General features: G+C 40.0%; 1 protein-coding gene across 4 annotated transcripts in view; it reads right to left on the bottom strand.

Moving 5' to 3' along the window:
• MTHFD1L (methylenetetrahydrofolate dehydrogenase (NADP+ dependent) 1 like) overlaps positions 1 to 26,814 on the bottom strand; it is a 243,645-nt gene that overhangs the window by 158,214 nt on the left and 58,617 nt on the right. For all 4 annotated transcript variants that reach the window (XR_006289653.1, XM_037894986.2, XM_037894985.2 and 1 more), the window contains exons 12-16: positions 14,176 to 14,312; positions 13,389 to 13,435; positions 10,956 to 11,063; positions 10,083 to 10,157; positions 7,217 to 7,319 (exon numbers count right to left, since the gene is read on the bottom strand). Coding sequence is in view for 3 of the 4 variants with exons in the window: in XM_037894986.2 (XP_037750914.1) it covers positions 7,217 to 7,319; positions 10,083 to 10,157; positions 10,956 to 11,063; positions 13,389 to 13,435; positions 14,176 to 14,312 (470 nt within the window). In the remaining variant the exon portion in view is untranslated. The remainder of the gene's footprint in view (positions 1 to 7,216; positions 7,320 to 10,082; positions 10,158 to 10,955; positions 11,064 to 13,388; positions 13,436 to 14,175; positions 14,313 to 26,814) is intronic.

Genomic DNA, 26,814 nt, shown 5'->3' with positions numbered 1-26,814 from the left:
GACTCAGCATCAGATACATATTCTATAACAAACCACACTCATGATGGCTAATTACCATATACACTGCATCAGGTCTCATAGACTGAATATTCACAAGAACTTTGATATAAATCTCATATCACTCAAAATCTCAGTTTTATTTTTAGCCTTAGCTAGAAATTCCCAGAAGTCCATCAGTACACTTACGTTAAAGATTTGTTGGGGAAAATATTCTTTGCGTACGATTTGTTATTTATACTCAACTACTGCCTGTGAGCCCTGCTCATAAGCAAAGCCCCCACTGTGCTAGGTGCTGTACAAACAGAACAAAAAGGCAGTGCTTTCCCCAAAGAGCTCACGTACTACATATAAGACAAGTGGCAGAGGCAGAGACAGATGGGGGAGCACATGGAAACAATGAGGTAATACTGGTCAGCAAGACAGGCAATGGTCTCAGCTCACCAACAGCCTAATCACGGTCATGTTTTTTATAGGCCTTCTGGCAAAAAAGTTTTAAGGAGAGTTCTGCAGATGCTTTATGGGGAGCTTTCTCCCAAGCGTGAAGGGCAACATGGAGAAAGTATGAAAGTGCTTGCTTGAAAATTCAACAAGTGGGGGACGGAAGCTGACATCATGGACTGATTGGAGGTGAAAGATGACCTTTTGGGATTGGCTTGATCATTTTCTAGGAATCAATCCCGCCACAGCATGCATGCTCTGTCCATGTTCAACTTTCCTCTTTACCTCAGGCTTTATGCTCCTCATTTCTCTTGTCCATTATCTTTTTTGTTGTAGTAAATGGTTCCCTGGGTTTTTTCCCTCTCATCTTAGCTAGCTCAGACATTGTCTTTTACCTTACTGACCCATTTACTATCTTAGTAAATAAAACATTCCATTTTCAGTCTGCTGATCTAGTTACCACCCAAATCTTGTCTTCCAAGAAATGAAGCCTTTCCCATTTTAAATTCCTTATGTCAAGCCAGGTAGGGTGGGGATAGGTCATAAAGGGTCTTGAAAGTGAAATAGCTTATGTCTGATACAGAAAAGAGGGAGCCAGCGAAAGGGATGCAAAGAGAGGATTGCAATGGTCAAAGCAATGGTAACTCATTTTCGTGAGCTTAAAGCAAAGCCTTTGCTCTTAGTATCCTGAGAATCAGCACATGGCCAAAATGCTAGAATGCAATGACTTCTCAAGGTCCCTTCCACCCCCACACTTCCATGATTCCACAATGCCTTATTAATATTAAAAGCAATTTTCACATAGATTAAGACAATTCTAATGAAACTAAAGCGATTAGTGGATAAAGCTTGCATGTTAAAAGATTCTGGATAAAGAGAAAGTCTAGCACAGGGGTCTCAAAGTCCTGGCCCGCGGGCCATCTGCAGCCCAACAACCTCCCCACTGCAGCTCACAGAGGAGAGACGCATGCAGCCACGCTGCCACCAATGTCTGCTGCAGGCGCTGAGCCCACAGCTCCCATTGGCTGGGGGAGAGGGACAGAGATACCATCACTAGTTGCAGGGCAGAGTCAGCCATATAGGCAGCATCATTAGTTGCTGGGCAGCGTCAGCCATGGAGGCATCACTTTTTTCCTCAATGAATATAAACAAGTCAAAATACCAAACACAACTATCTGATGCCCACCTTGCTGCAATCCTGAAAGTTTCAACTGCTCAGTCTCTGAGGCAAAACATCAACAAACTGACAGAACTGAAGCGTTGCCAGGTGTCTGGCAAACACTGAAAACTCTCTGGCAGGGGAAGAATTGTATAAAGTTGTATGACAGTTTTATTATTTCTAAGAAATCCAAATAAAAATACAATATAAACATTTTCTTTTCTAAACACCCTCTTTCAGTGACATTATTGGCCTGCTGTGAGGATCTGAGGACTGGCAGTGGCCCGCTGGTAAACTGAGTTTGAGACCCCTGGTCTAGCATTTTCTTTGGAAAAAATGGTAAACCACATAAACCAAACCAAGGTTTCTGGTTTGATTACAGTAGCACTACATTTAAGGGTTCATCTGCATTTCTACTGGAGATCCATGTCTACACAGGTGAATGGGCCCACCCACTCACAGCTCACTGCATGAATGGAGCCTTAGTGTTCAAATACGGCACATTTGGTCTCAACCAGGGCCATCTTTTACTAAATCTGTAAACAAAGGTTAATCCTGCTGGTTTGGTGCTAAATAAAAGTAAAAACCCAAATGGGAACCCAGCAGCTCACTGGTGACCCTAAAGAACCAAAAGCCGCTGAAGAGCACAAGCATTACCAACATGATTCAGAGTGATAGCGAGGGAGATCTCTCTGTGGGGTGAACAGCACCTTTTAAGTATTTTTTTAAATGGATGAGGACAAGGAGAGGAGAGGATATAGAGACAGAATGATTACTACCAGCACCAGAGAACAAGAGGGAGGAAAGCAAGGATTGGCTGGTGGCAGTGGGAACTTCCTCTAAAAAGAAAGACTGCATATTTAAAAAAAATATCTAATGTATAGCTACTGTCATGACTAAAAGAATTAGGATAGTTGGTTGCCAAACCACCCTCAACTCCTTGCACATATTTATTATAGGATGAATCCTGCAAGGTGTCAAAAGCCCCCAACTCCCACTGATCACCTTTTAGCATTAAGTCCAACAAAAATAACCAGTTTATAAATCCTGATAGCTCACTACAATAAATGAACAAATTTACTTTTCTATCTCTCCATAGTAAATCCATCTTTGTTTTATAAGTTATATTTGATATAAAACATACACTATACATACTTAGGTGCCATGGTGACTGGCATAGTATAAAAATCTAAAAACAGAACATAATAAGTGGAGATAATATCCATGTGCTAAATTGTGACCACGTGATAAGTTACAGGGTCATATGCTAAACTTATGTCTTTTGACCAGTTCATCTGCTCTCTGCCCACTAATCCAGCTCCTCCAGCTTTATTTCAATATTTCAATTCCATCAGTTGCCATTTCAAACAGTTGCCATTTCTAAAAAATCAATCTGCCAAACAAATGTTTCTTCCTTCTTACCCTAAATTTATACTTGCCAGGATGACCAGGTTTAATCCTGAGTCAGTGATGGATTTAAGATCTATTATCTCCTGATCCTCCAAGAGTAAAACTGGGAGCTTTATACCACTGTACTACTGGAAAAAAGGAGATTTCCCACTTTCCAATGATGTGCAGCACGTGCTTAGTCTAGCACAGCAATGTAATTGACTTTAAATTTAAACATAAATGTTGTTTTTAGGTCATTTTTAGATAGTTCCCGGTCTCCCTCTTCAGCTCCATCCACAAGAATCTTTGATAACCTAGGCACTTGGCTTACAGGTAGAAGGATTCCAGAAATAATCCCAATAAAACATTTCAAATCTCAAACACTGCCAAAACAGTTTTGCTGTAACATATGTGGCATATGCATTCTATGCAGAGTGGTATAAAGGCTGCACTGGCATTTGTTTTGGACAAACTGAATAACTGACTTCTGAGTAATGCAACTCTGCCAAACAATGCTGATGAAAATGTTCTGCCACATCACAGTGCCATATTCTTTCTCTCTCTCTCTCTCTCTCTCACACACACACACACACTTGCAGGCATAATAATAAACATAGCATATTGCATAGCCCAATACTATATTAATGAAATAACCTGTATCTTATAAAGTATGCACACAAGGAGACAGAGTAAAAGGGTGGTAAGGAAACTTAATTGCTCAATTTCCTGTCTTTTATAGGTGGTAGTTAGAACCCCATGTTCCATTAATAGGCATTTTTCATTGAATAATATTTGTTTGAAAAACTTTAAAATTAATGACAGGTTTCAGAGTTGCAGCTGTGTTAGTCTGTATTCGGAAAAAGAAAAGGAGTACTCTAAGGTGCCACAAGTACTCCTCTTTTTTTTTAAAATTAATGCATACCTGTCATATTCTCTACAACTGATGCAAGGATACATAGTCCTTTAACCCACCAATTAAATATGAAGATTGTCATTTGGCACAAAGCCTTCCACAACCTTTTCTTATATTGACAAGATCCAGAACCTGTGCTCATTGCTGTATTTCTGAATCCTAGCACTAAAATAAGAGCATTGTGACTGAACGTAGAGAGCTGCCAGACTAGAAGGATGACTACTTATACCTGTTTGTTGGTTAACATGCTTGGTTTAAACAGTACCGTAACTTTCCCCTCACTTTCATTATGATCAGAGGAAACTACTGTCAAAAGTACAATCGTTCAAACACTCTCTTAAAATCATCATCTCTTATTGCTTCTTTAGTCAGACAAAAGCAATGGAATAGTTCATAGTCTAAACTTCCACGGCAGGCACATGGAATATGAAATAGAGTGTAACAAATAATCTAAACAGCTGTAAGGAACAATAAGGAACAAGGACAGGAGGAAAATTTAGAAAAATTTAAGGGGCTCTTAGTTTTACATGAATTTCTAAGAAATATTTCATCTGGGTGACAAGGTATGGTATGGCAACTTACACAGAAAAATCTGTTCTTTAAAAATACACACTAACTTTTAATGAAAATGGAGACTGATAAGAGAACATTTCCACAGCTTTAAAAGAACACCACATGATTCTGTTGGTAATTTAAACCTAGTTAATTGTTCAGCATGCTACTTCAAATTTCTGTTATGTACTCATATAGTGGTTTGCAAATGGGTTGTTCATATAAATCAGTAGACTCAACTCTTTAGGCTAGTTAATTTAGGTCTTAATTCACACAGAATCATAGAAATGTAAGGCTGGAAAGGACTTTGCTTAGAAAGACCATGCTTAGCAGGGACCCATGTATATCTAGACCATCAGGAGCTTTGGCCCCTGACCTGATCTTAGGAGGGTCCATACCTGAGAATAAACAGTAATCTATATTTTAGAATAAATTAAGCTTCTTAAGGAAGTGTTGTTAAATAATTAATGCTGTAACACAAGTAGAAGAAAACAAAATGTAAAGGTATTTGAAATAGGCTTTGTAATAAGTTTAAGGATTAATAGGCCTGGATAGTTAGCAAGATTTAGCAATAGTTTTTTGTGATAAATACCGAAACCACAAAGCAGCAAAAGTGATCTTAAAATAATAGATTTCTAGGGATTTTTCGATACATATAACCAGGAAGTGAAAGCACATTGAATTGAAATCAGGGGCAGGTACATTGATGCATACAACTTGAATAAGTAGTCAAAACCCTAATTATGGTCCCTGGAATGACCAACACAGGCAAAGGGTGAGACCCAAATCAAGATGGTCCTGGATGTGTGGGCGGATGGAAGGAAGAAAAGTATAAGACGATGGGTCAGATCAATCCTTAATTGGGACATCAGAGATGAAAGAATGGCAGAAGCCTTAGTACCATCAAGCCTTCCTATGGTGCTCTCCAATTAGTTTCCATAAGGTTGTGAGTATGCACAATGTAGGGGATCATTTTGTTGTATTTATTTTGATTTTATTTTTCTATAATTTTAATTATACTTGTCTATATAAAATAAAACTCAAAAAGTCTGTGTGCCCACCAATTTTATTTTTAATACAACTTCTTACATAGCCACCTCAGTAAAGAACCTGTTACTAGTGACAAGTGCATTTTGCCCCCCCAAGTTAATCAAAAGTTTACAGGTGTTTGTCTAGTCTTTTCTTTAAAACCTCCAATGATGGGGATTTCACAACCTCCCTTGGTAACCTATGCCAGGACTTATCTATCCTTACAGTTAGAGACTTTTTCCTAATATGTAAGCCAAATGTCTCTTGCGGACGATGAAGCTGATTACTTCTTGTCCTACCGTCAATGGATATGATGAATAACTGATTACTGTTCTTCTTTATAACAGCCCTGAACATATTTGAAAACCATCATCAGGTCTCCCACAGTCTTCCTTTTTCAAGACTAAACATACCCAGTTTTTTTTTTTTTTTTATATTTTTCCACATAGGTCAGGTTTTTATCATTTTTATTATTCTCCTCTTGACTCTCTCCACATCTTTCTTACAATATGGCAGCCAGAACTGGATACAATACTCCAGCTGATGCCTCACGAGTGCCGAGTAGAGTGAGAAAATTGCCTCTGTCTCACATTTGACACAGTAAGACACCCCAGAATTATATTTTCCTTTTTTTGCAACTGCATCATATTGTTGACTCAGATTCAATTTGTGATCCACTATAACGCCTCCACATACTTTTCAGCATTATTACTGCCTAGTCAGTTATTCCTCATTTTCCGTTCAGTTTCAGTTATTCCTGTGCATTTGATTTGTCCTTTCTAAATGTAGTACTTTGCACTTGCCTTTACTGAATTTTATCTAGTTGATTTCATACTAGGTCTCCAATTTATCAAGGTCATTTTGAATTCCAATCCTGTCCTCCAAAGTGCTAACAACCTCCCGCTTTCTTTCCCCCGCAGCTTGGTGCCATCCACAATTTGATAAGCATACTCTCCACCCCATTTCCCAAATGGTTAACGAATAAAACAGCACTGGACCCAGAACGGACCCATGCAGATACCCACCCTCCCAGTTCGACAGTGAACCACTGATATCTACTCTGAGTACAGTCTTTCAACCAGTTGTGCACACATTTTATAGTAATTTCATCTAGACTACATATCCCTTTCTTGTTTATTAGAATGTCATAGGAGACAGTGGCCAAAACCTTACTAAAATCAAGATATAGCACATCTACTTCTTCCCCTCATCCACTAGGCCAGCAACCCTGTCAAAGAATGAAATTAGGTTGGTTTAGCATGATTTGCTCTTGACCAATCTATGTTGGTTATTATTTATCACCCTATTATCCTTTAGGTACTTACAAATTGATTGTTTAATAACTTATTCCAGTATCTTTCCAGGTACAAAGTCAGGCTGCTTGGTCTGTAATTCCCTGGGTCCTCTTTGTAAAAAGATATGTATTATGTTTGCCATTCTCCAGTCCTCTGGGACTTCACCCATCCTCCATGACTTCTTGGATATAATTGCAAATGTTTCCAACATTGTTTCAGTTAGTTCCTTAAGTACCCCTGTATAAATTTTGTCAGGCCCCGTTGATTTGAATACATCTATCTAAATAGTCTAATATATTTAAATATGTTAAGCATCTGGCCACAAGTAGCTTTTTTCAGAGAAGACAGAAGAAAAACAGGCATTAAACACCTCAAACTTAAAGGTAGGCTTGTGATTAAGTACTGTGCTGAAGTGAGGCCTTATTGACCGTTAATACTTACCTCTTTGCCATGTTATGGTAGATGGGTCAATATCAAGGCGTACAAATTTACTAATCTCATCTGCTGTTAAAGTGCCTGGATCTGTCTTGTTTATCCCCAACCTCTAGACAAAAATGAGAAGAAAAGCAATAAAGCAGACTTCCTGCTTAGAAAGCTATACAAACACATGTACCCACCCTGTTTTTCCCCCCTCTTATATTTTTACAAACTTTTACATTTTTTTAAAAAGCAGCAGGCTGAAACACTTCAATAAATCACAACGCTCAGGCTCAAATGATAAACTATACAGAAAAGCTCCTATAACAATGGAGAAAAACGTGGAGAGGAAAAAAGAGAAATACTCAAAGGCAGTTACCCAAAAGGTCTCTATATAAACACACCACCACCCCTTTAAGATAAACCAAAGAGAAGCGGCAACAAAGGAGACAGTATGAAAAAGATAATTAACAAATAATTTATGCCTGATAACTCTTTGTCTTGCCAGAGGACACGTCCTTGCAAATATCCATGTGTGGCTTTACATGACTACTCTGTGCAGTGAGTTATAAACTTCTGTCTGCCTAATTGATGTGGTATTTCAACAGCTCCTACACAACATAAAAACCACCCCAAACCCTGTCATTTAGAAAGAGCAGCACAATATATTATTTGCTCCTAATTCAGCAATGTCAAACAAAATTTTAAAAATGAATCTGCACAGAGATGAACCAAGAGAAAATTGTACAATAAAATCCCAATTTTATACAAAATGACTGTGTCCCCCTGGCCCTAGAAAGCATTCTTCGGTAAATTACCAAGCACACTCAGTTTTTAATGTTAACATTTATAAATTTTAGATGTAATGTTTGTTTCAGTCACACAAATACACTCACATATTTGAATGTCAGTTTCACGAAACATTTAAAATTAACATGAAGTACTATACCAAACAAAAACGCCTTTGCTCATATGTCCCCAGTTTTACCAGCCCCTATTTCATAAAGGTTGTGGATGTCCCTTTGAGACTGTCATTAAAAATAGAGCCCCACTGTATTTCTTTTTAAATAGCACTCTCTCCCAGCATTTGTGTAGCATTCTTCCAAACAGTAGGTATAGAACTATTGTGAAAAAGGGGGACTATTGTGAAAAAAGCGTTCACAAACATTTGAATAAAACCACAAATTTGTTCTGACGATATTCACCACTCCTTTATTCACTTTCTGCAAACATATTACCCAATAATATTTGCAGAGAGCAAAAGTGTCATGAATACTCACATGGATGTTTTTGCACTATCAGTAACTTATTCAAACCCTCTGCCTTCTTATAAAATCTTTGTTCATTGAATCAGGAAGCAGAAACACATATTTATATATTACTAAAGTGACCAATCACAAATACTGAATACTCAGATCAATACTGTTCAGCGGCATGCAGGAGGAACTGGAAGGGAGGGGGAGGAGTTAATCAGTGAGGCTGTAGGCAGGCAGGAAGCACTGGGGGAAGCTTGGCTGCCAGTGGGTGTTAAGCACCTGCTATGTGATCATGTAGTTAAAGATTGTATCATAATGCATATGCAGAAGAGGGCCTAATAAAGGTTGCACAGGTACCCTCACTTCTGGCATTTCCTAACTTGTGAGTGCTTGACTCTGTGGCCTTGATAATATTCTTTTAACATAGTTTTTAGTAACTTTAAAAACAATTTACACCAAAAATAATTGAGTTGCAATAGAGATTCTGCTGCACATATTCAGAAGCTTTTAAGTTAATAAGCAGAAATCATTTGCAGCTCTAGTAGCACAGAGAAACCCACCCCACACTGCAGAGCTATTTGATATTTCATGAATAACTGCAATGTCAGCACCTCTTTTTTTCTCCAGGCACCCTAATGTAAACGAAGACAAACCGAAAATATTCTCCAATAGAGTCTCTCAGACGAACTTCTGTGAGAGCCACTTTGCAACAGAGGTAAACAGACACCACACATATCCTGTTTTACTTTCAACAAGGCAATTGAGTAGCACAAAAACTAAAAATACATAATTAAAAGAACCATTTTTAACAATGTGATATTAACCTAAAAAAAAGTGTAACATGGCTCCATAAGCACTTTGCAAACATTCACTGCCGCCCCGTAGCTGTCAAATACACCAATTAGGACTATGAACTGCTTCCTCAAAAGACTAGAACAGTGATATGGAACTTTCATATGCCAAAGCTGGACATAGCAAAATAGCACATATCCTGGGTGTCTGTAGCCAAAATTTCCCCTCTTCCAACATTGGCAGATTGTGCTATAAGCCAGTTGTTTATCTGTCTACCAGTTGCCACCTCACACTGTATATATAATAGACAGAGAAGCTCAGGGAACCTTTGGGATGAAAGTTTATATGCAAACAAAATATGTGGAGAAATGCATTTTTATCACTCCATGCAAAAAAATGTGAGGACAGCCAGTAGTTCTCAACAAATCTCCAGTAACTTCCTCTTAAAAATGAGAAAATAAAATAAAAATGGAAAAATACTAGAGTAATTCAGCTTTCCCATTTAACTGTGCCGTAATGGAAAGTATCAAAAAAACTAATCTTGACATTTATTCACGGAAGAGTCAGTTTATAAAACATTATGGTCTCACTTTGTGGGAAAAGAGATACTAGTTTATAAAAAAATATTGGAACTTGACTCTGTAACTGCAAAACAGGAAGCTTCTAAAAAGCCTGCTAAATACTTAAGGAAAGCCAAATCCTTGAGGAAAGACTATACCACATTAAGGCACTTTCAGCTACAAATCTCCTTTTAACTTGTTAAAAATAATTTTAAATAGCATATTTTATAAGATATATTATACTTGCGGGGAAAAAACAGGGAAAATACATTAGCAACTTACTTTCAAGCGGGCAAGCTGAATAGAAGAAAATTCTCTCACACTATTAACTACTGGAACCAGCCTATTATACAAAGCCTAAAAAAACACACACGAGAGAAAAATGTTACAACTAAAACAGGCAAATACAATAAAAGTCTAACTTGATTCAAATCATGTAGATTATAATCTCATAAAATTTTTTGAAACAATGTAAACTGTTAGTGTATACTTACATTTAACCAATTAAAAAGAAATCCTGACTAGTGAGCAAATTTTCAAAAGAACTTAAGTGCCTAAGTTACATTTTCAAAGGTGATATAGGTCCTTCAGCACCCAAGTCACATTAACTTTCAAAGAGACTTAGGTTCCTAAATGCCAGCATAACTTTTGGAAATAGAACTTAGGTGCTTTTGAAAATTTTAATCAAGGTCTGAAATAATCCATTTTGTAACCAGTATCTGTAAAGAGATTTAAGTGCACTTTTCTGGATTCAGAAGTCTGTCATGTCAATAAAGCAATAACTATCAGCATATTAAGGGGATAAGGCTGTGCTCCCCGGTTACAACAGAAGATCCACAAACGAAGAAGGCTCTCTTTCCCATAACATGGGTTTTCAGAGCACAGGGTAACAATTAAGCTAAGTTCACAATAAGTTCAGTAGGGGCTAGAGAAAAGGTCTATGGTAGCTTATTTCCCAGTAAAAGCCCTCCAGTGCACACCTTAGGATCAATACCTAACAGTGTCATTTATCTACAATTTCTTGTCTCAAAAACATGATGGGGGGATTCCAAAGAGAATTATAAAATGATATAATCAACAAAAAATATTTATGTAGATGTTTACAGGAAACTTCAAAAGAAAGCCACGGATGGAAATCGTACAGGTAAACCTCACCTTATCAGACTGAGTGCTTTCATGCAAGATCCTCGCATCAATAGCAGCAGCCAGCAAATTATTAGCAGCAGTAATAGCATGGATATCTCCAGTCAAATGAAGGTTGAACTACGGATTGAAGATGAAATACAAGAATTTATTTTACACACTTCACTAATTTAGTACAGATTAATGAAAACAATCACTGCTTGTTCCATTTTGGGACTACAGATCAGATCAGCCATTTAGCAGTGTTGCTAAAATATTATGATTAGACAGACTGAAAATGTAACAAGCCAAATGAATTTACTTGGTCTCAGCTCAGTGTCTGAGAGGCTACAGTCAACAAGACAAAAACAAAACACAGATATAATTTGTCTTCACCCAAATGACCCGAGAATGGAATCTAATGTGCTGACCACAACTCTGACACATGCACTTTTTTAAGTTCAAAATCAAATGTAATGGAGTATCAAAACTTGGAATCAGATCATCATCAGCCTTTGACTAGCTGAAATTTTTAAAGTTTCCTTCCACACTTTGTTTCTCTCAAAATCATCATTCGCTCCAATTATATAGGAAAGTTGAAAACATGTGGTGGGGGAAAGGGAAGGTATGCTGATTTTGTTTATTTACCATGGAGAAAGAAAGATGTTCAAAGGAAATTATAAAAATTATGATTTACTGATATGAAATGAGCTAATGGAATCTTTTCTTTGAATTGTCAGTCTTACACTTCAAAGATGTATCCAAAATCATAGAGTAAAATCTCTGGCGTTTTACAGAATGATTAAGTCATCACCCATCTTCACCCTAAAGGATTCAGAATTTTTAGTACAATGATGTGCTGCAAATATTTTAACAAGACGCTCCTATAAAACTGTTCTCTCTTAATTAATGATAAACTCACATAAAAGAGGTTGCACACATTCAGTAAGAATGGAAGTGACCAAAGAATCTGTTTCACTGCTTTTGTCATTTGAACAATACCTTGTTCATAATAATGACAAAAGCAGGAACAAGGAAGATGGAAAAATACTTTGTGAACAAGTGCACTTGTTGGATAAAAGGGAGAGAGATGGACTTTGCTGGAAACATAAATTTAATATTTATATTAAAGTAGTGCCCAGAGGTCCCAATCAAAATCTGGCGTGTACTGTGCTAGATGCGGTACAAACCCATATAAAGACAGATCTTTAGTGCAGAGACCTTAACAGTTTAATAGTGACATGGGATGGGTAGTAATAGAGGGACATGTGTATGTATGAGACGATCCTCATCCACCCCCTCAATCTAGCCACTCTGCTTATAAACATTTATATTTTGCTCCTTAAAAAATACACTAAGTGTATTAATAATACACCACACTGCCCAAGGTGCATTATTTGAGGAAAAGTAAATACCTTAGTGAGACTGGTTGTATCTTCCCCAGTGAAAATATTTTGAAAGTACTCCACACATGGAGCAATCTGGTCTATTTCAAAGGCTAGCATATGTTCTTCAGAAGTATCTGAGGCCCAGGGATAAAGTCATCTTTGGCAAAGATTAATTTGCAGTTGCTAGCTAGATGAATTCAACCAGAGGCAGAAAAAAAATCCTTTCATTTTGTGAGGGGGACACTTTAATATGAGACACTCACTCACGCACGATTATTTTGGAATCAAATTAATTTCCCTTTTATTTTCCTGATGTTCATCAAAAGCTCCTAACTTTTGGGATGTTTTCTCAAAACAGTTACAGTAAGGTATCATTAGAGACTGGCCATCCTAGTTGAACATAATGTAATTTGGCTACCGTTAGTGCAAGGACTTTTGCTCCAAATAAATAAGAAATCTGTATTTACAATTAAATCATTTCTTGAAACTACTGTGCCTCTCTGTTCCTGCCCTCATCCGCAGAAAAGAAATAAATATTCACACCTTTTGTAACAGAGATATATAGACAAGAAACACTTAGCAACAGCAGGTCAGATACGATTGTTTCTCCTTGTACCTTATTCACAGCTAGCAGACTTTCTTCAGTACACCGGAAATCGGGTAGTGTTTGAATAATAGCTGGGACTTCATGCAACATACTTTAACACCCACAGTCTATTGGCATTTTTTCTAGGCTTCATATTTATTGTTCACGTAATTCAGAGTTTATTTTTGACTGGGTCTATAACCACAGCTCTAGAATTGAAGCAGCTGCCAATTGTTACAATTGGAAAATTCTGTTCACACCCTAGTAGAAGACCATGAAAGCCAGCCTTCCCCATAACAGTGATGGAGAGCCTGAACTCTCAGTGATTGGACGAGGAAGGCAATCCCTCTATCCCACTTTACCCTCTGACATGAACATATGCTTTAAGTGCTTTTCTGGATCATGTCCATAGTTGGCTGCCTGCACACATGCCTTACCCTGAGAGCACAGGGGAGCAGCTGGTAATGGTCTTTTTTCCATCTTTTGTCTTACCTCTTCCATTGGAATGACTTGAGCATATCCACCTCCAGCAGCCCCACCTGAGCAATTAAGCACATGGTCATGTCAGATTCATACCAATTCCGAAATAACCCTTAAACACACAAAAAATAAAGTACACAGCTTTGATACTTAAATATAATCAATATTTTAATTTCTATTACAGAAATCACTCAACCACTGGAACAAAAAAAGTGTATTAATAATAAAAGCCATCAGCAGTTAGACAGTGATCTCAGTGATGAATGCTACCAACCTTGTAAAGCAAAATCTGGCAATGAATTCGGGTACGTTTAAGATTCTCCCTCAAGGTTAATTAATTTAATTACTAAACCTGAAGACGACACAGGATGCACCAAAGAAGGAATTAAATCCTGACCCTGAATGCCTATTTTCATCACTTTACTTGACGAACATCTCAGACTACCATCTACGTTTTGCAGAATTGTTGCACTTGTTTACACAGTAATTTAAACAAACTTAGAGCCCTGTAAGTTAGAGATGATAAAAACTCATTAGAACATTCAATCGATCTCCTTGCTAGTTCAATATTGTCTCCTGCATTATGTTTTCTAGAGTTTTGTATATATCGCTTCTTCCCATTCAAGGCTCTTACAAGAGGCCTGCAAGTATCAGTCATGCTTGTCAGGAAAACCGACACCTTCCAGCCAAACTACACTTCAATAAAACAACTAAGAAGTTGAAAACAAACAAACTAAACCCAAATGCAGTATTTCCTTCTGATATGAAAACGGAAGTAAGTTTTGCAAACACTAAGTACCTTTAACTCCAAAAGTCGGTCCCTGGGAAGGTTGTCTCAGACATGCAAAGGAATTCACATTAAGATGTGCAGTTAGAGCTTGAACAAGACCAATCGTGACAGTGCTTTTCCCCTCTCCAAGAGGTGTAGGTGTTATCCTAACAAAACAAAACAAAGAGAAAAGATTTATCAGTATCTCTACTGATGTCAACTGAAACAAGCATATCAAAACTTAAATCTTTTTATTTGAAGTAAGAGTATTTGTACAATGACTTTCAACAAGATTGCATTATTGCCACAATACCTGTTATCCCTAGCTAAAGTTGGAATGGTGACGTACATGTGTCTTCCATGTGAGCTATTTACTAGGACAGCAGAAAAATAGGGTATTTTGGCAGAAGTTCTGAAGATTATTGAATTTTCTATACATTTCATTTAGACACAAAAGTCTCACCAGTCTCATGAACAAGTCATGCATCAAACAACTAAGCACGCAATTGAACCTATTGTGTTGTAAATCATGGAATTTTTTTTATTTCCTATTGCTCAATACATAAATAAAATACTATTTAATTTTTCATTAAAACAGCACAGATTTTGTTTGAAAGTCTTGACTACTTGTTCTTTAACTTCCATGTCCTCTCTCAGCAACAATGTAAGACAGGGAGAATTATTTAAAACAACAACAAAAAACTGGAACCAACTATAGTCACTATGTTCAGTTAAACATGATGATGTTCTCTCAGTTTCTGCAGATTGCAGAAGGGACCATTATGATCATGTAGTCTGACCTCCTACATAACATAGGTCAAAGATTTCATGCTTAGATTCTTGCATCTAGCCCAAAAACTTGTCCGTGCACTACTACAGCATTTATATTTTAGAAAGAAAAGGAGGACTTGTGGCACCTTAGAGACTAACAAATTTATTTGAGCATAAGCTTTTGTGAGCTACAGCTCACTTCATCGGATGCATTCAGTGGAAAATACAGTGGAAAATTATATACACAGAGAACATGAAACAATGGGTGTTATCATATACACTGTAACGAAAGTGATCAGGTAAGGTGAGCTATTACCAGCAGGAGAGCAAGGTGCGGGGGGAGGGAATAAACATCGGGAAATAGTTTTACTTTGTGTAATGACGCATCCACTCCCAGTCTTTATTCAAGCCTAAGTTAATTGTAACCAGTTTGCAAATTAATTCCAATTCAGCAGTCTCTCATTGGAGTTTATTTTTGAAGTTTTTTTGTTGAAGAATTGCCACTTTTAGGTCTGTAATCGAGTGACCAAAGAGATTGAAGTGTTCTCCGACTGGTTTTTGAATGTTATAATTCTTGACATCTGATTTGTGTCCATTTATTCTTTTACATAGAGACTTTACAAAAACTAGACAAGCCATTTACAACACACACTTTGCTTCTCTACAAAAGGAAAAGGACACTAAACTATCTAAACTACTACATGCCACAAGGGGCCACAACAGTGGTTCCCTTAACCCACCCAGCAATATTGTTAATCTATCCAACTATACTCTTAGCCCAGCAGAAGAATCTGTCCTATCTCGGGGCCTCTCCTTCTGCCCCTCCACCCCCCACGAACACACCTCTAAACAACATACTAACCCACAGAGACCTTCCTACCAAAACTACAAAAAGAAGGATTCTGGGTGGACTCCTCCTGAAGGTCAAAACAACAGACTGGACTTCTACATAGAGTGCTTCCGCCGACGTGCACGGGCTGAAATTGTGGAAAAGCAGCATCACTTACCCCATAACCTCAGCCATGCAGAACACAATGACATCCACAGCCTCAGAAACAACTCTGACATCATAATCAAAAAGGCTGACAAAGGAGGTGCTGTCATCATCATGAATAGGTCATCATGAACAAGAGGCTGCTAGGCAGCTCTCCAACACCACTTTCTACAAGCCATTACCCTCTGATCCCACTGAGGTGTTTCTTTTGGTAACCCATTTGCTCAAGAAACTCCCTGAAAAAGCACAACAACAAATCCGCACAGACACACCCCTGGAACCCTGACCAGGGGTATTTTATCTGCTACCCAAGATCCATAAACCTGGAAATCCTGGACGCCCCATCATCTCAGGCATTGGCACCCTGACAGCAGGATTGTCTGGCTATGTAGACTCCCCCCTCAGGCCCTATGCTACCAGCACTTCCAGCTATCTACGAGACACCACTGACTTCCTGAGGAAACTACAATCCATCGGTGATCTTCCTGAAAGCACCATCCTGACCACTATGGATGCAGAAGCCCTCTACACCAACATTCCACACAAAGATGGACTACAAGCCGTCAGGAACACTATCCCCGATAATGTCACGGCAAACCTGGTGGCTGAACTTTGTGACTTTGTCCTCACCCATAACTATTTCACATCTGGGGACAACGTATACCTTCAAATCAGCAGCACTGCCATAGGTACCCTCATGGCCCCACAGTATGCCAACATTTTTATGGCTGACTTAGAACAACGCTTCCTCAGCTCTCGTCCCCTAATGCCCCTACTCGCGCTACACTGATGACATCTTCATCATCTGGACCCATGGATCTATCTGGCTTTAAGATTAAACTCGATAAGTTTATGGAGGAGATGGTATGATGGGATAATATGGTTTTGGTAATTAAATATTCATGGTAAATAGGCCAAATGGCCTGTGATGGGATGTTAGATGGGGTGGGATCTAAGTTACCCAGGAAAGAATTTTCTGTAGTATCTGGCTGGTAAATCTTGCTCATATATGCTCAGGGTTTAGCTGATCGCCATATTTGGGGTCAGGAAGCAATTTTCCTCTAGGGCAGATTGGAAGAGGCCCTGGAGGTTTTTCGCCTTCCTCTGTAGCAGGGGGCACAGGTCACTTGCTGGAGGATTCTCTGCTCCTTGAAGTCTTTAAACCACGCTTTGAGGACTTCAATAGCTCAGACATAGGTGAGAGGTTTTTTGCAGGAGTGGGTGGGTGAAATTCTGTGGCCTGCGTTGTGCAGGAGGTCAGACTAGATGATGATAATGGTCCCTTCTGACCTTAGTATCTATGAATCTATGGAAAAGAAGCCCTTGAGGAATTCCACCATGATTTCAACAATTTCCATCCCACCATCAACCTCAGCCAGTCCACACAAGAGATCCACTTCCTGGACGCTACGGTGCTAATAAGCGATGGTCAAATAAACACCACTCTATAACGGAAACCTACTGACTGCTATGCCTACCTACATGCCTCCAGCTTTCATCCAGATCACACGATAGATTGTCTACAGACAAGCTCTACGATACAACCGCATTTGCTCCAACCCCTCAGACAGAGACAAACACCTACAAGATCTCTATCAAGCGTTCTTACAACTACCGTGCCCACCTGCTGAAGTGAAGAAACAGACTGACAGAGCCAGAAGAGTACCCAGAAGTTACCTACTACAGGACAGGCCCAACAAAGAAAATAGCAGAACTCCACTAGCCATCACCTTCAGCCCCCAACTAAACTTCTCCAATGCATCATCAAGGATCTACAACCTATCTTGAAGGACGACCCATCACTCTCACAGATCTTGGGAGACAGGCCAGACCTTGTTTACAGACAGCCCCCCAACCTGAAGCAAATACTCACCAGCAACCACACACCACACAACAGAACCACTAACCCAGGAACCTATCCTTGCAACAAAGCCTGTTGCCAACTGTGTCCACATATCTATTCAGGAGACACCATCATAGGGCCTAATCGCATCAGCCACACTATCAGAGGCTTGTTCACTTGCACATCTACCAATGCGCTATATGCCATCATGTGCCAGCAATGCTCCTCTGCCATGTACATTGGCCAAACTGGACAGTCTCTACATAAAAGAATAAATGGACACAAATCAGATGTCAAGAATTATAACATTCAAAAACTAGTCGGAGAACACTTCAAACTCTTTGGTCACTCAATTAGAGACTTAAAAGTGGCAATTCTTCAACAAAAAAACTTCAAAATCAAACTCCAATGAGAGACTGCTGAATTGGAATTAATTTGCAAACTGGATACAGTTAACTTAGGCTTGAATAAAGACTGGGAGTGGACGGGTCATTACACAAAATAAAACTATTTCCTGAGTTTATCCCCCCCCACGTTCCTCAGATGTTTTTGTCAACTACTGGAAATGGCCCACCTTGATTATCACTACAAAAGGTTTCCCCTCCCCCCCGCTCTCCTGCTGGTAATAGCTCACCTCACCTGATCACTCTCGTTACAAAAGGAAGGGATCAAAAGGAATACTACAACACTGTGCCTCACATAGTGAAAATCTTTCTTAACCAATCCGTATAGTGTTGTCCCTAAATTTCTGCACAAATCCAAAGACACTCAAAACTAATTGTTTCAGATAAATGTGGCTTTGGAGTGTACTCTTCTCTTGATGCAAGCACATGGCTTCCATTAGCAACAGTGGAAGTTCTGTGAACATTTTCTGAGAACACTACACTTTTTAGTGATAAAAGATTAAGTGAAATGAAAGATGCTCAGTTTATAGATGTCCCTCCTACCGTCAGTTCAAAACACTTGGCTATTTCCATCTTACTTTAAAAAAGAAAAGAAAAGGTTACTCACCTTGTGCGGTAACTGTGGTTCTTCGAGATGTCCCCCACTATGGGTCCTCCACTTCAGGTGTGCATGCGCCTCTCGAGTCCTTGACTGGAGATTTTCCACAAGCAGTGCCTGGTCAGGCTGCGCATGTCCTCTATATAACCTCATGCCATGCCCCGAGGGTATTTAGGGGTGCTCTGATGAATCACCCCTCTCAGTTCCTTCTCTATCTGAACGTCCATCAAGATCAGTCTGAAGCAGAAGGGAAGGAGGCTGGGTAGTGGAGTCCCTTTGTGACACCTCTCAAAGAACCCCAGTTACTGCACAGGATGAATAACCTTTTCTTTGAGTAATGTCCCTATGGGTGCTCCACTTCAGGAGACTCCCCAGCATCCTCCTCACAGGGAGAGGGAGCTTTGGAATCAATTCCAAGACTGAAGATAGTACAACAAGTGCTGCATCAGATCTGACGGTATGGAGCAAGGCATAGTGTTTAGAAGTGATATGCACTGAATGGCCACGTAGCAGCTCTGCATATCTCAAAAACCAGAATATTTTTGAGCAATGCTGTAGAAGTTGCTTGTGATCTGGTAGAGTGTGCTACAATGCTTTGCAGCAAAGCACCAGCTGCATCATAGCAAACGGTAATACACCCAGCGATCCATCTTGACAGTCTCTGTGAAGAGATCTGTGGACCCCTTTGATTTTTCTGTGATGGAGACAAAGAGTCTAGGTGACTTCTGAAATTGCTCAGTCCTATCCAGATAAAAGGCTAACGCTCGTCCTGCATCTAATGTATCAAGGGAAGTCTCCCACTGAGATGTATGTGGTTCAGGACTGGCCAAGGAACAGACTGGTTAAATTGGAAATCTGACTGTATCTTAGATAAGAACTTGAGGTGTGGTTGTAGCGAGACCTTGCCCTGGAAAAATACTGTAAATAGTGGGTCTGCGGGCTCACATGATAGCTACCAGAAAGCTCGTCTACATAAATAAGTGAAGCAGCAAGCCGATTGCCATAGGTTCAAAAGGAAGTCCCATAAGGTATCTAAGTACCAGGTTGAGATCCCAAGTGGGATTAGCATTCTTAACCTGGGGGATAAAATTCCCCAGGTCCTTAATAAATCTTCAAGATATAGGGTGCTCAAAAATTAGAAAAAGCTGATATCGTGGCAAGATGAAAAACTTAACAGAGCTAATTGATGAACCCCATTTTTTAAAGTCTAATAGATAATTCAAGATGGCTGAGAATGGAGAAGATTCAGAAACAAGGTGATGATAGTGGCACCAGTGGTGGAACCTCTTCCATTTCTGAAGGTAAGTAATTCAAGTTGACTCCCTCCTACTGTTTAGTAAAACTTGTACTCCTGTCGAGCAGATGGATTCTAATCCTGCGAATCATCCGAGAGCAATGCTTGGAGATGGAGGACCCCCTATCTTGGAGTAATGCACAGGACCCGCATCTTGGGAGTAGAGATGGAAAATGGTAGGAAGCTTGAGCATCGGGTGGAAAAAGGTGAAGCAGGTAAGGATACCAAGCTTGCCATGGCCAGGTCGGTACTACAAGGATAATCCTGGCCTTGTCCTGCCCCATCTTGTTCATCATTCTCAGAATTAGTGGTGGTGAAGGGACTGTATAGAACAGACCCTTTGTTCAAGGAAGGAGAGAGGAGTCTGTGAAGGAGGGATAACCTAGGCCTCCTCTTGAGCAGAAGTAGTGGTATTTCCTGTTACTGGATGTTGCAAATAGGTCCACCTGTGGAAGTCCCACCTCTGTAATATACCATGAAGGATTTGCGAGTCCAACTCCCATTCATAGTCCCAGGAGAAGCAACTGCTGAGCATATCAGCTGTGACATTGTAGACTCCAGGAAGGTAAAAGGCTGAGATCTCAATCTGATGGGCTATACAACAGTTCCATAACTTTATAGCTTCGGTGCACAGAGAGGGGAGATCGTGTTCCTCCCTGTTTGTTGACATAGATCACGCGAGCTACTTTATATATCATGATTCTGATTGAGTTGCACATAATGAGGGTTTGGAGCTGAAGGCAGGCATTCCTGACTGCCTTGAGTTCCAACAAGTTGATGTGGAGACTTGTTTCCTGAGGAGACCATCTGCTCTGAGTTGTGTGTGCATTGAGGCATGCTCCCCACCCTAACAGTGATGCGTCTATTGTCACAGTTATTGTTGGAGTTGGGCAGATGAAAGGGAAGCCCATGCACACATTCCATTGATCTTTCCACCAATCCAGGGACATCTTTACCAGGAGAGCAACCATAACCTGTTGTCCATACTGTCTCTGGTTGACGAAGAGGTCATCCTGAACCAGACCTGAAAGCAGCGGAGGCATAATCTTGCATGCTCAGTCATGAAGGTGCACATTACCCTATGACCCAGAAGATGCAAACAGCTTCTTACTGTAATATGGGGGCTTCTGTGAATTGTCCCCACCAGACTAGATAAAGTTATGAGTCTGTCTGTCTGAAGGAAGGAGCTGGCTGCTAGCAAATCAAAATATGCCCCTATGAATTGTATTCTCTGTACAGGGGGCTAACTTGGACTTTATGCTTAGCTGGAGACCCAACTCCTGGAAAACTAAGAGTGCTGTCTGATTAGTACTGCTTCATAAGATCGGCCCTTCAGTAGTCAGTCATCAGTATACTGGAAGACTAAAATTGCTTCTTGCCAAAGGTAAGCACCTGCTACCACTAAAACCTTCTAGAACACCCCTGGGGCCACTGAAAATGATCCTGACCCATGGTGAAGTGCAGGTATCTCCTGTGTGTGGGATGTATTGCTACATGGTGTCCTGTAGGTTTAAGACAGAAAGCCAGTCTTCTGTCTCCAAAGACGGCATTATGGCCACCACAGTCACCATACAAAACTTTTTAGACTTTATTCAATCGTCTTAGATTTTTTTGGCAAGAGAAAATACTTTGAGTAAAACCCTTTCCCCCTGTCAGGAGATGGGACAGGTTCTAGTGCTCTTAAACAAAGGAAGGAGTGTAGTTCTTGATTCTATATAGTCTCATGAGATGGATCCCTGAAGAGGGAGGGAATGGGGAGGTTGGGAGAGACAGGAAGTGGATGGTGTAGCCCAATGTTATAACCTCCATGACCCACTTGTTGTAATATGCTGCCAGGCCTATTGGAAATGGGAAAGATGGTCTCCAAAAGTGGGGTGGTAGGCAAAGGTTTGCAGCTCACAAGAGGTGGGAGAGGAGTTGAGCCCTCAACCTATCTGTCAAAATTGCTGTTTCGATTATGACTGAGCACTAGCTGAAGGAGGGTGGGAAGCTCTTTTCCTCTGGAATCTCTGTCTTTTTCTAGTGGGTTCAGTGGTTCTGTGAAAACCAAAGAACTGAGCCAGGTACAATCTCTGTGCAGTTTGAGACCTGCTAAATCTTCTCGTTTGTAGGGAGACAGGAAAACAAAAATTCTGAGTCCCTGGGGGTAATGTAATATTTCTTATCTGCCCACTTACAAATTGGTGGTATGGTGGCAGGAGTTTGCCACAGTATTTGCTGGATCCAAGAGCACATCATTAATAGGTAGCAGAACCTAGACAGGTATTGCCAAGTGCAAAATATCCTGGAGCTTGTGATGTGAATCTCCTCCTCAAGAGGTATCTAGAGGATCCACCACCTTCTTTGCAAGGTCCTGGAATTGACAATAACTATCAGCCATTGATAGTGGCGAACGCATGACTGCCTCATTCAGAGATAAAGACAAAAAACAGAGGTGAGGGCGGTTGCCCCTTTGTCTGTCCTAGTCTCCTGTTCCTCAAAGGTCTCCTCATGTTGGGGGTTTGGTGGAGGAGATGGTGAGATCCTAGTTTCCTGGTGCAGTGGAGCAGGAAGTCTCGCAATTTGCTGCCAAGACACCACCCAAAGACCCAGTGTGGCCATTGGGGAGGCTCACATGGGAGTGGGAGTGGTACCCAGGACTGATCCTCCCATCATCCCTTACATGGACGAGGGTCTTTATCAACATAAGGGTTCCCATAATGTTGTGGAGGGGTACCCTGCACTGATGAGGAGGAAACAACGTTGCCTTCATTCTCCTCAATATCTTCCAATGGGAGGGCTGGGGGGTGAGGGGAGAGAAGAAATGGATGGAGAATCCTGTGGTGCCTGGAAGCACTGGTAAGCTGGAGACCGGGGTCTTGGTAGCGAGACTCACTCAGGCCACAAGCAGAGGGGACTCCAGCTTGTCTGACACCGACAAGTCCCTGAAGTAACTGAATTCTTGCAGTTCCGAGTGGGTCACTATCAACGCAGGAGTTGACTTAGGCAGTACCGTTGGTTTGGAGCACGCAGGTACTGGGCCCAAAGGGGTGAGCTTTTGTCGGTACAGACAGAGCCAAGTGGGAGGACGCCACAGGTAAATCTGAAATAGACGTTGCCAATCTGGAGGTGGATGGTATCAGGGCCCTGCTGGTGCCATATTTCTCTGAAGTGCTCTGGGATCTCCCTTCTCCACCAATACAGTCTTTCATCGGCATGATACTGAGTTGAGAGGTCAAGGCCTCCAACACCACAGACCTAGCAGGAGATCAGGATTTCTTGGGAGCTGGTTCCTTGTGATGGGAGACCAAGCTCCTCCTCCTCTTCTTCAGAGCCTTTCCTGAGTCCTCCAAGATCTTCCCCTTCTTCTGCGAGACCTTAGCTGAAGTCGAAGGCGCACTGGATCTGTCCGGACACAGATGTACAGGTGCGGGAGGTCTGGTCTGATTCGGCAGGGAGCATCTCAGCAGCAGCTTTAGTTTGGTCTCCCGATTCTTCCAAGCTCTAGATTTCAGAACCAGGCAAAAGTTACACTTTGGGGACATATAGGACTCTCCCAAGCAAGAGGTACATTTAAAATGGCTGTCGCTGATTGGTATAATCTCCTGACAAAAGAGGCGGCATTTGAAACTTGACGAGTCAGGCATGCTGAGCCAGGCCAAATAAGCTCTCCAGAATAAAATGGGGTAGGAAAAACAGGGAGAGGAAAAACTGAAACCTCTCACAGCACTAACTAAACACTGAACTCACTAAACAACTACAAAATAGGCAGATATACTAGAGCTCTATCTCAGGCCCAGGCAGTAGAGAAGGAACTGAGGGTGGTTTGTCTGAGCAGCCCTATGTACCCTTGGAGCATGGCATGAGGTTGTACAGAATGCATGTGCAAGCCAAATGGACACTGCTAATGGAAAAATCTCCGATCAAGGGCTCAAGAGGCATATGCACACCTGAAATGGAACACCCACAAGGACACGACTGGAAGAAGAATACTCCCTTATCTAAAATTTAGTATGAACAACATATGGCTCAGAAAATTTTCAAACACACTCAAAATGATTCACTTGGGGTGTTTCTTTCTTTCAGCTGCAAGAGAAAAACGAATAAAAACCAAGGGTCCATTTTTGTTCCTGCTGAACTCTCAAGGAAAAGCTTTGCAAAAAAAGTAACACTTCACTGTTTAAATTTGTGGTATCTTTACTGCTTGCAGTGAAACGAATAGTTTATTTAAGGTATGTGACATTAAGGATTTCATTTTCATTCCCACAGAAATACAAGCATTCATGCATATGCTAGCCAAAAGGGGCAACCTCCTATATTATGACCTCTTCAAGACTCAATCTAAATATACAATTCTAATTAGAAACATCTCGTTTTCCTCCTCTAGAAACTTTGCAAGGTATTGTTGTCCGGTATAAGCTCAATTCATAACCATGAGGCATAAAACAAACTGAAATCCTTTTTTTGCAGACAGTTATGAAATTGTCTGGCTTAGAGAGAAATTCTTAAGCTATTTCTTGACCATAACAAAGATGATGACTCTTAACCCAATAGTTTATAGCTTAATAAAGAAACACAAAACCCACTCAGTTTGTCACATATTTACTTTTTAATCTCTAAATGGAAATAAAAATATCAGGATAATGTGGATTTACATCTCATGACGTATGCAAGGTAAATCAATAGGAACATCTCTTTGGCCCCAACTCAGAAAAACATTTAAAACACATTCAATTCTCCTGTTCAGAGAAATTTAACTTTAAACTTTATTGACTTCATTGGGGCTTAAGATTTAATAAAGTGCTCCCCTGAATTGAAGCTCAAAAGAAGAACTATCCCATCTATTATTAGTTAACCCTTTGAACTCAGAAGTGACCACTTAAAACTTTCATGATTTAATTTAGGTAGAGATGGTAGACTCATTTTTGACCTTTATTTATCCCCCCTATAAAAGTGTCATGTTTTCCAAGACTGAAAATTCTGAATGACAGACAAGAACTTTCTCCTCCAGACCACAGGATACAACAATTTCTGAAGTAAATGTTCTCTCCTCACTCCACTCCTTATCTCCTAGGGTTCTACTTCCCTGTCTTAAAAATGTAATTTCTTTCTAACTTATTATCATAAAAAATCCATCCTGTCACATACCAATAGCAAAATACTCAGGTTATAACCTCCAGCAAGAACTTCATGTATGCCCACAGGGAGTTCTGCATAAGTAAAGATTGCAGGTTCAGCCCCTGGGTATGTAAATATTAACAGAAACACACATCCAAAGACAGAAACAATATTTATTATTGAGAAAAGTAGAAAAATCAATTTATCTGCTGCTTTTTAGATTGTTACTTTAAAAAACACTATCTTGTTGTATTTTAATATGACGTGCACCAGCCCTTTTCAAGGATGAAATCCTGTGTCACTGAAACCAAAGGGAGTTTTGCCATTGATTTCAGTGGGGCCAAGATATCAGCCCACATCTTTAAATTTACTTGAGTTTAAATATTTTCTTGGGGTGTATGAACATGACCCTAAAATCAGTTCAGGATATACTAAAATGATATCATAATTGTGATTGATAAGAAATTGATAGTTTAAGAAAAATTCCTAGAATTCTTACAAAAAAAGGGTAAAGACAAAATATCCTATAGGTGTCATGTATTTAACTCGGGTTACTGAACATCTTTGATAGGCAAACAAAATTTCAAGTCTGTTTTAAACTCATCCTAAAAGGGAAGATAAAGTGTAGAACTATATGAATATCAAGCCAAATCCAAATTGCTGAATTTAAAAACGTTGTGCAGGTGGGAGTGGCAGAAAGTTTCATTAATTTAGACAGTATGCATCTCCAATTTCATTATCTCCACGTTTCTACTGCAAGTGCTGACACTGCATACATTAAAGATCCCTGCAAGATGTGAATGGCTTTTGGTGTTTAATAAGGATTACACACTTCTGCAAAGATTTAACAAGATGACAACATCAAACTGTTTGTTATAAAAACTAAGAAAACTACTTTCTAACTGTTCAATGAGGATTATAGCAAAGAATCTTCAACAAAAGCATCTCAGCTGCACAAAGGTTATGTTACTAAAACAACAAGATATGGATGTAAATGTATGCATCTAGGAACAAAGAATGTTAGGCAGCTGTCAGGGGCTGCCCATGAAGAACACAGAGGCAGGCCCAGTGGAGGGGTCTGAAGCAGTTGGGTCTTCCAAAGATACCAGGGGATGGTAAATCTTAGGGAGATAGACATGCATATAGACTGTTCTATTGCTTTAAAATCCTTTTCTTGTATGCTTTCTGGTCACTGTATTAACCACTCGTCACCAGGTCTGAAATGGAAGATTTATAGGTGCCGTGCCCATCTGTCTTGCAGAGAAGTCTCAGTTGACACTCAGTGTACTGTAATCCAGGGCCGACCCTAAGTGTGGGAGAACTGCATGGTTACACCCCAGCACAGATGAAGGCAAGAGGCCTAACTCTTGAGGGGTGCACTCAGAGACGAGAGGGGAGTCAATGGTATAGCTAGCCCTGTTTCCATAACACCCCCGCATTATGCACCTAGATTATTTGGTTAGTTTTATGTTTAAAATAATCTAAGTTGGTTGCCAATAACTAGCTATAGCTCTGTTGCACATTTTTAGAAAGGTCACATTTGGAATGTAAGCCTGTGCTTTGATCTTAAGCAATACTGGAAGGAATTAATTTTAACCACTCTCATTTTTACTCAGATAGAGCCGACTCATGCTCATGTTTACATTCTTCTTTGAATTTTCCTTTAAT

This window comes from Chelonia mydas, chromosome 3 (assembly GCF_015237465.2).
Source record: "Chelonia mydas isolate rCheMyd1 chromosome 3, rCheMyd1.pri.v2, whole genome shotgun sequence".
Lineage (NCBI taxonomy): Eukaryota > Metazoa > Chordata > Testudines > Cheloniidae > Chelonia > Chelonia mydas.
The sequence above is the reverse complement of the archived record's forward strand: the minus strand, read 5'-3'. Positions and strand labels throughout refer to the sequence as shown.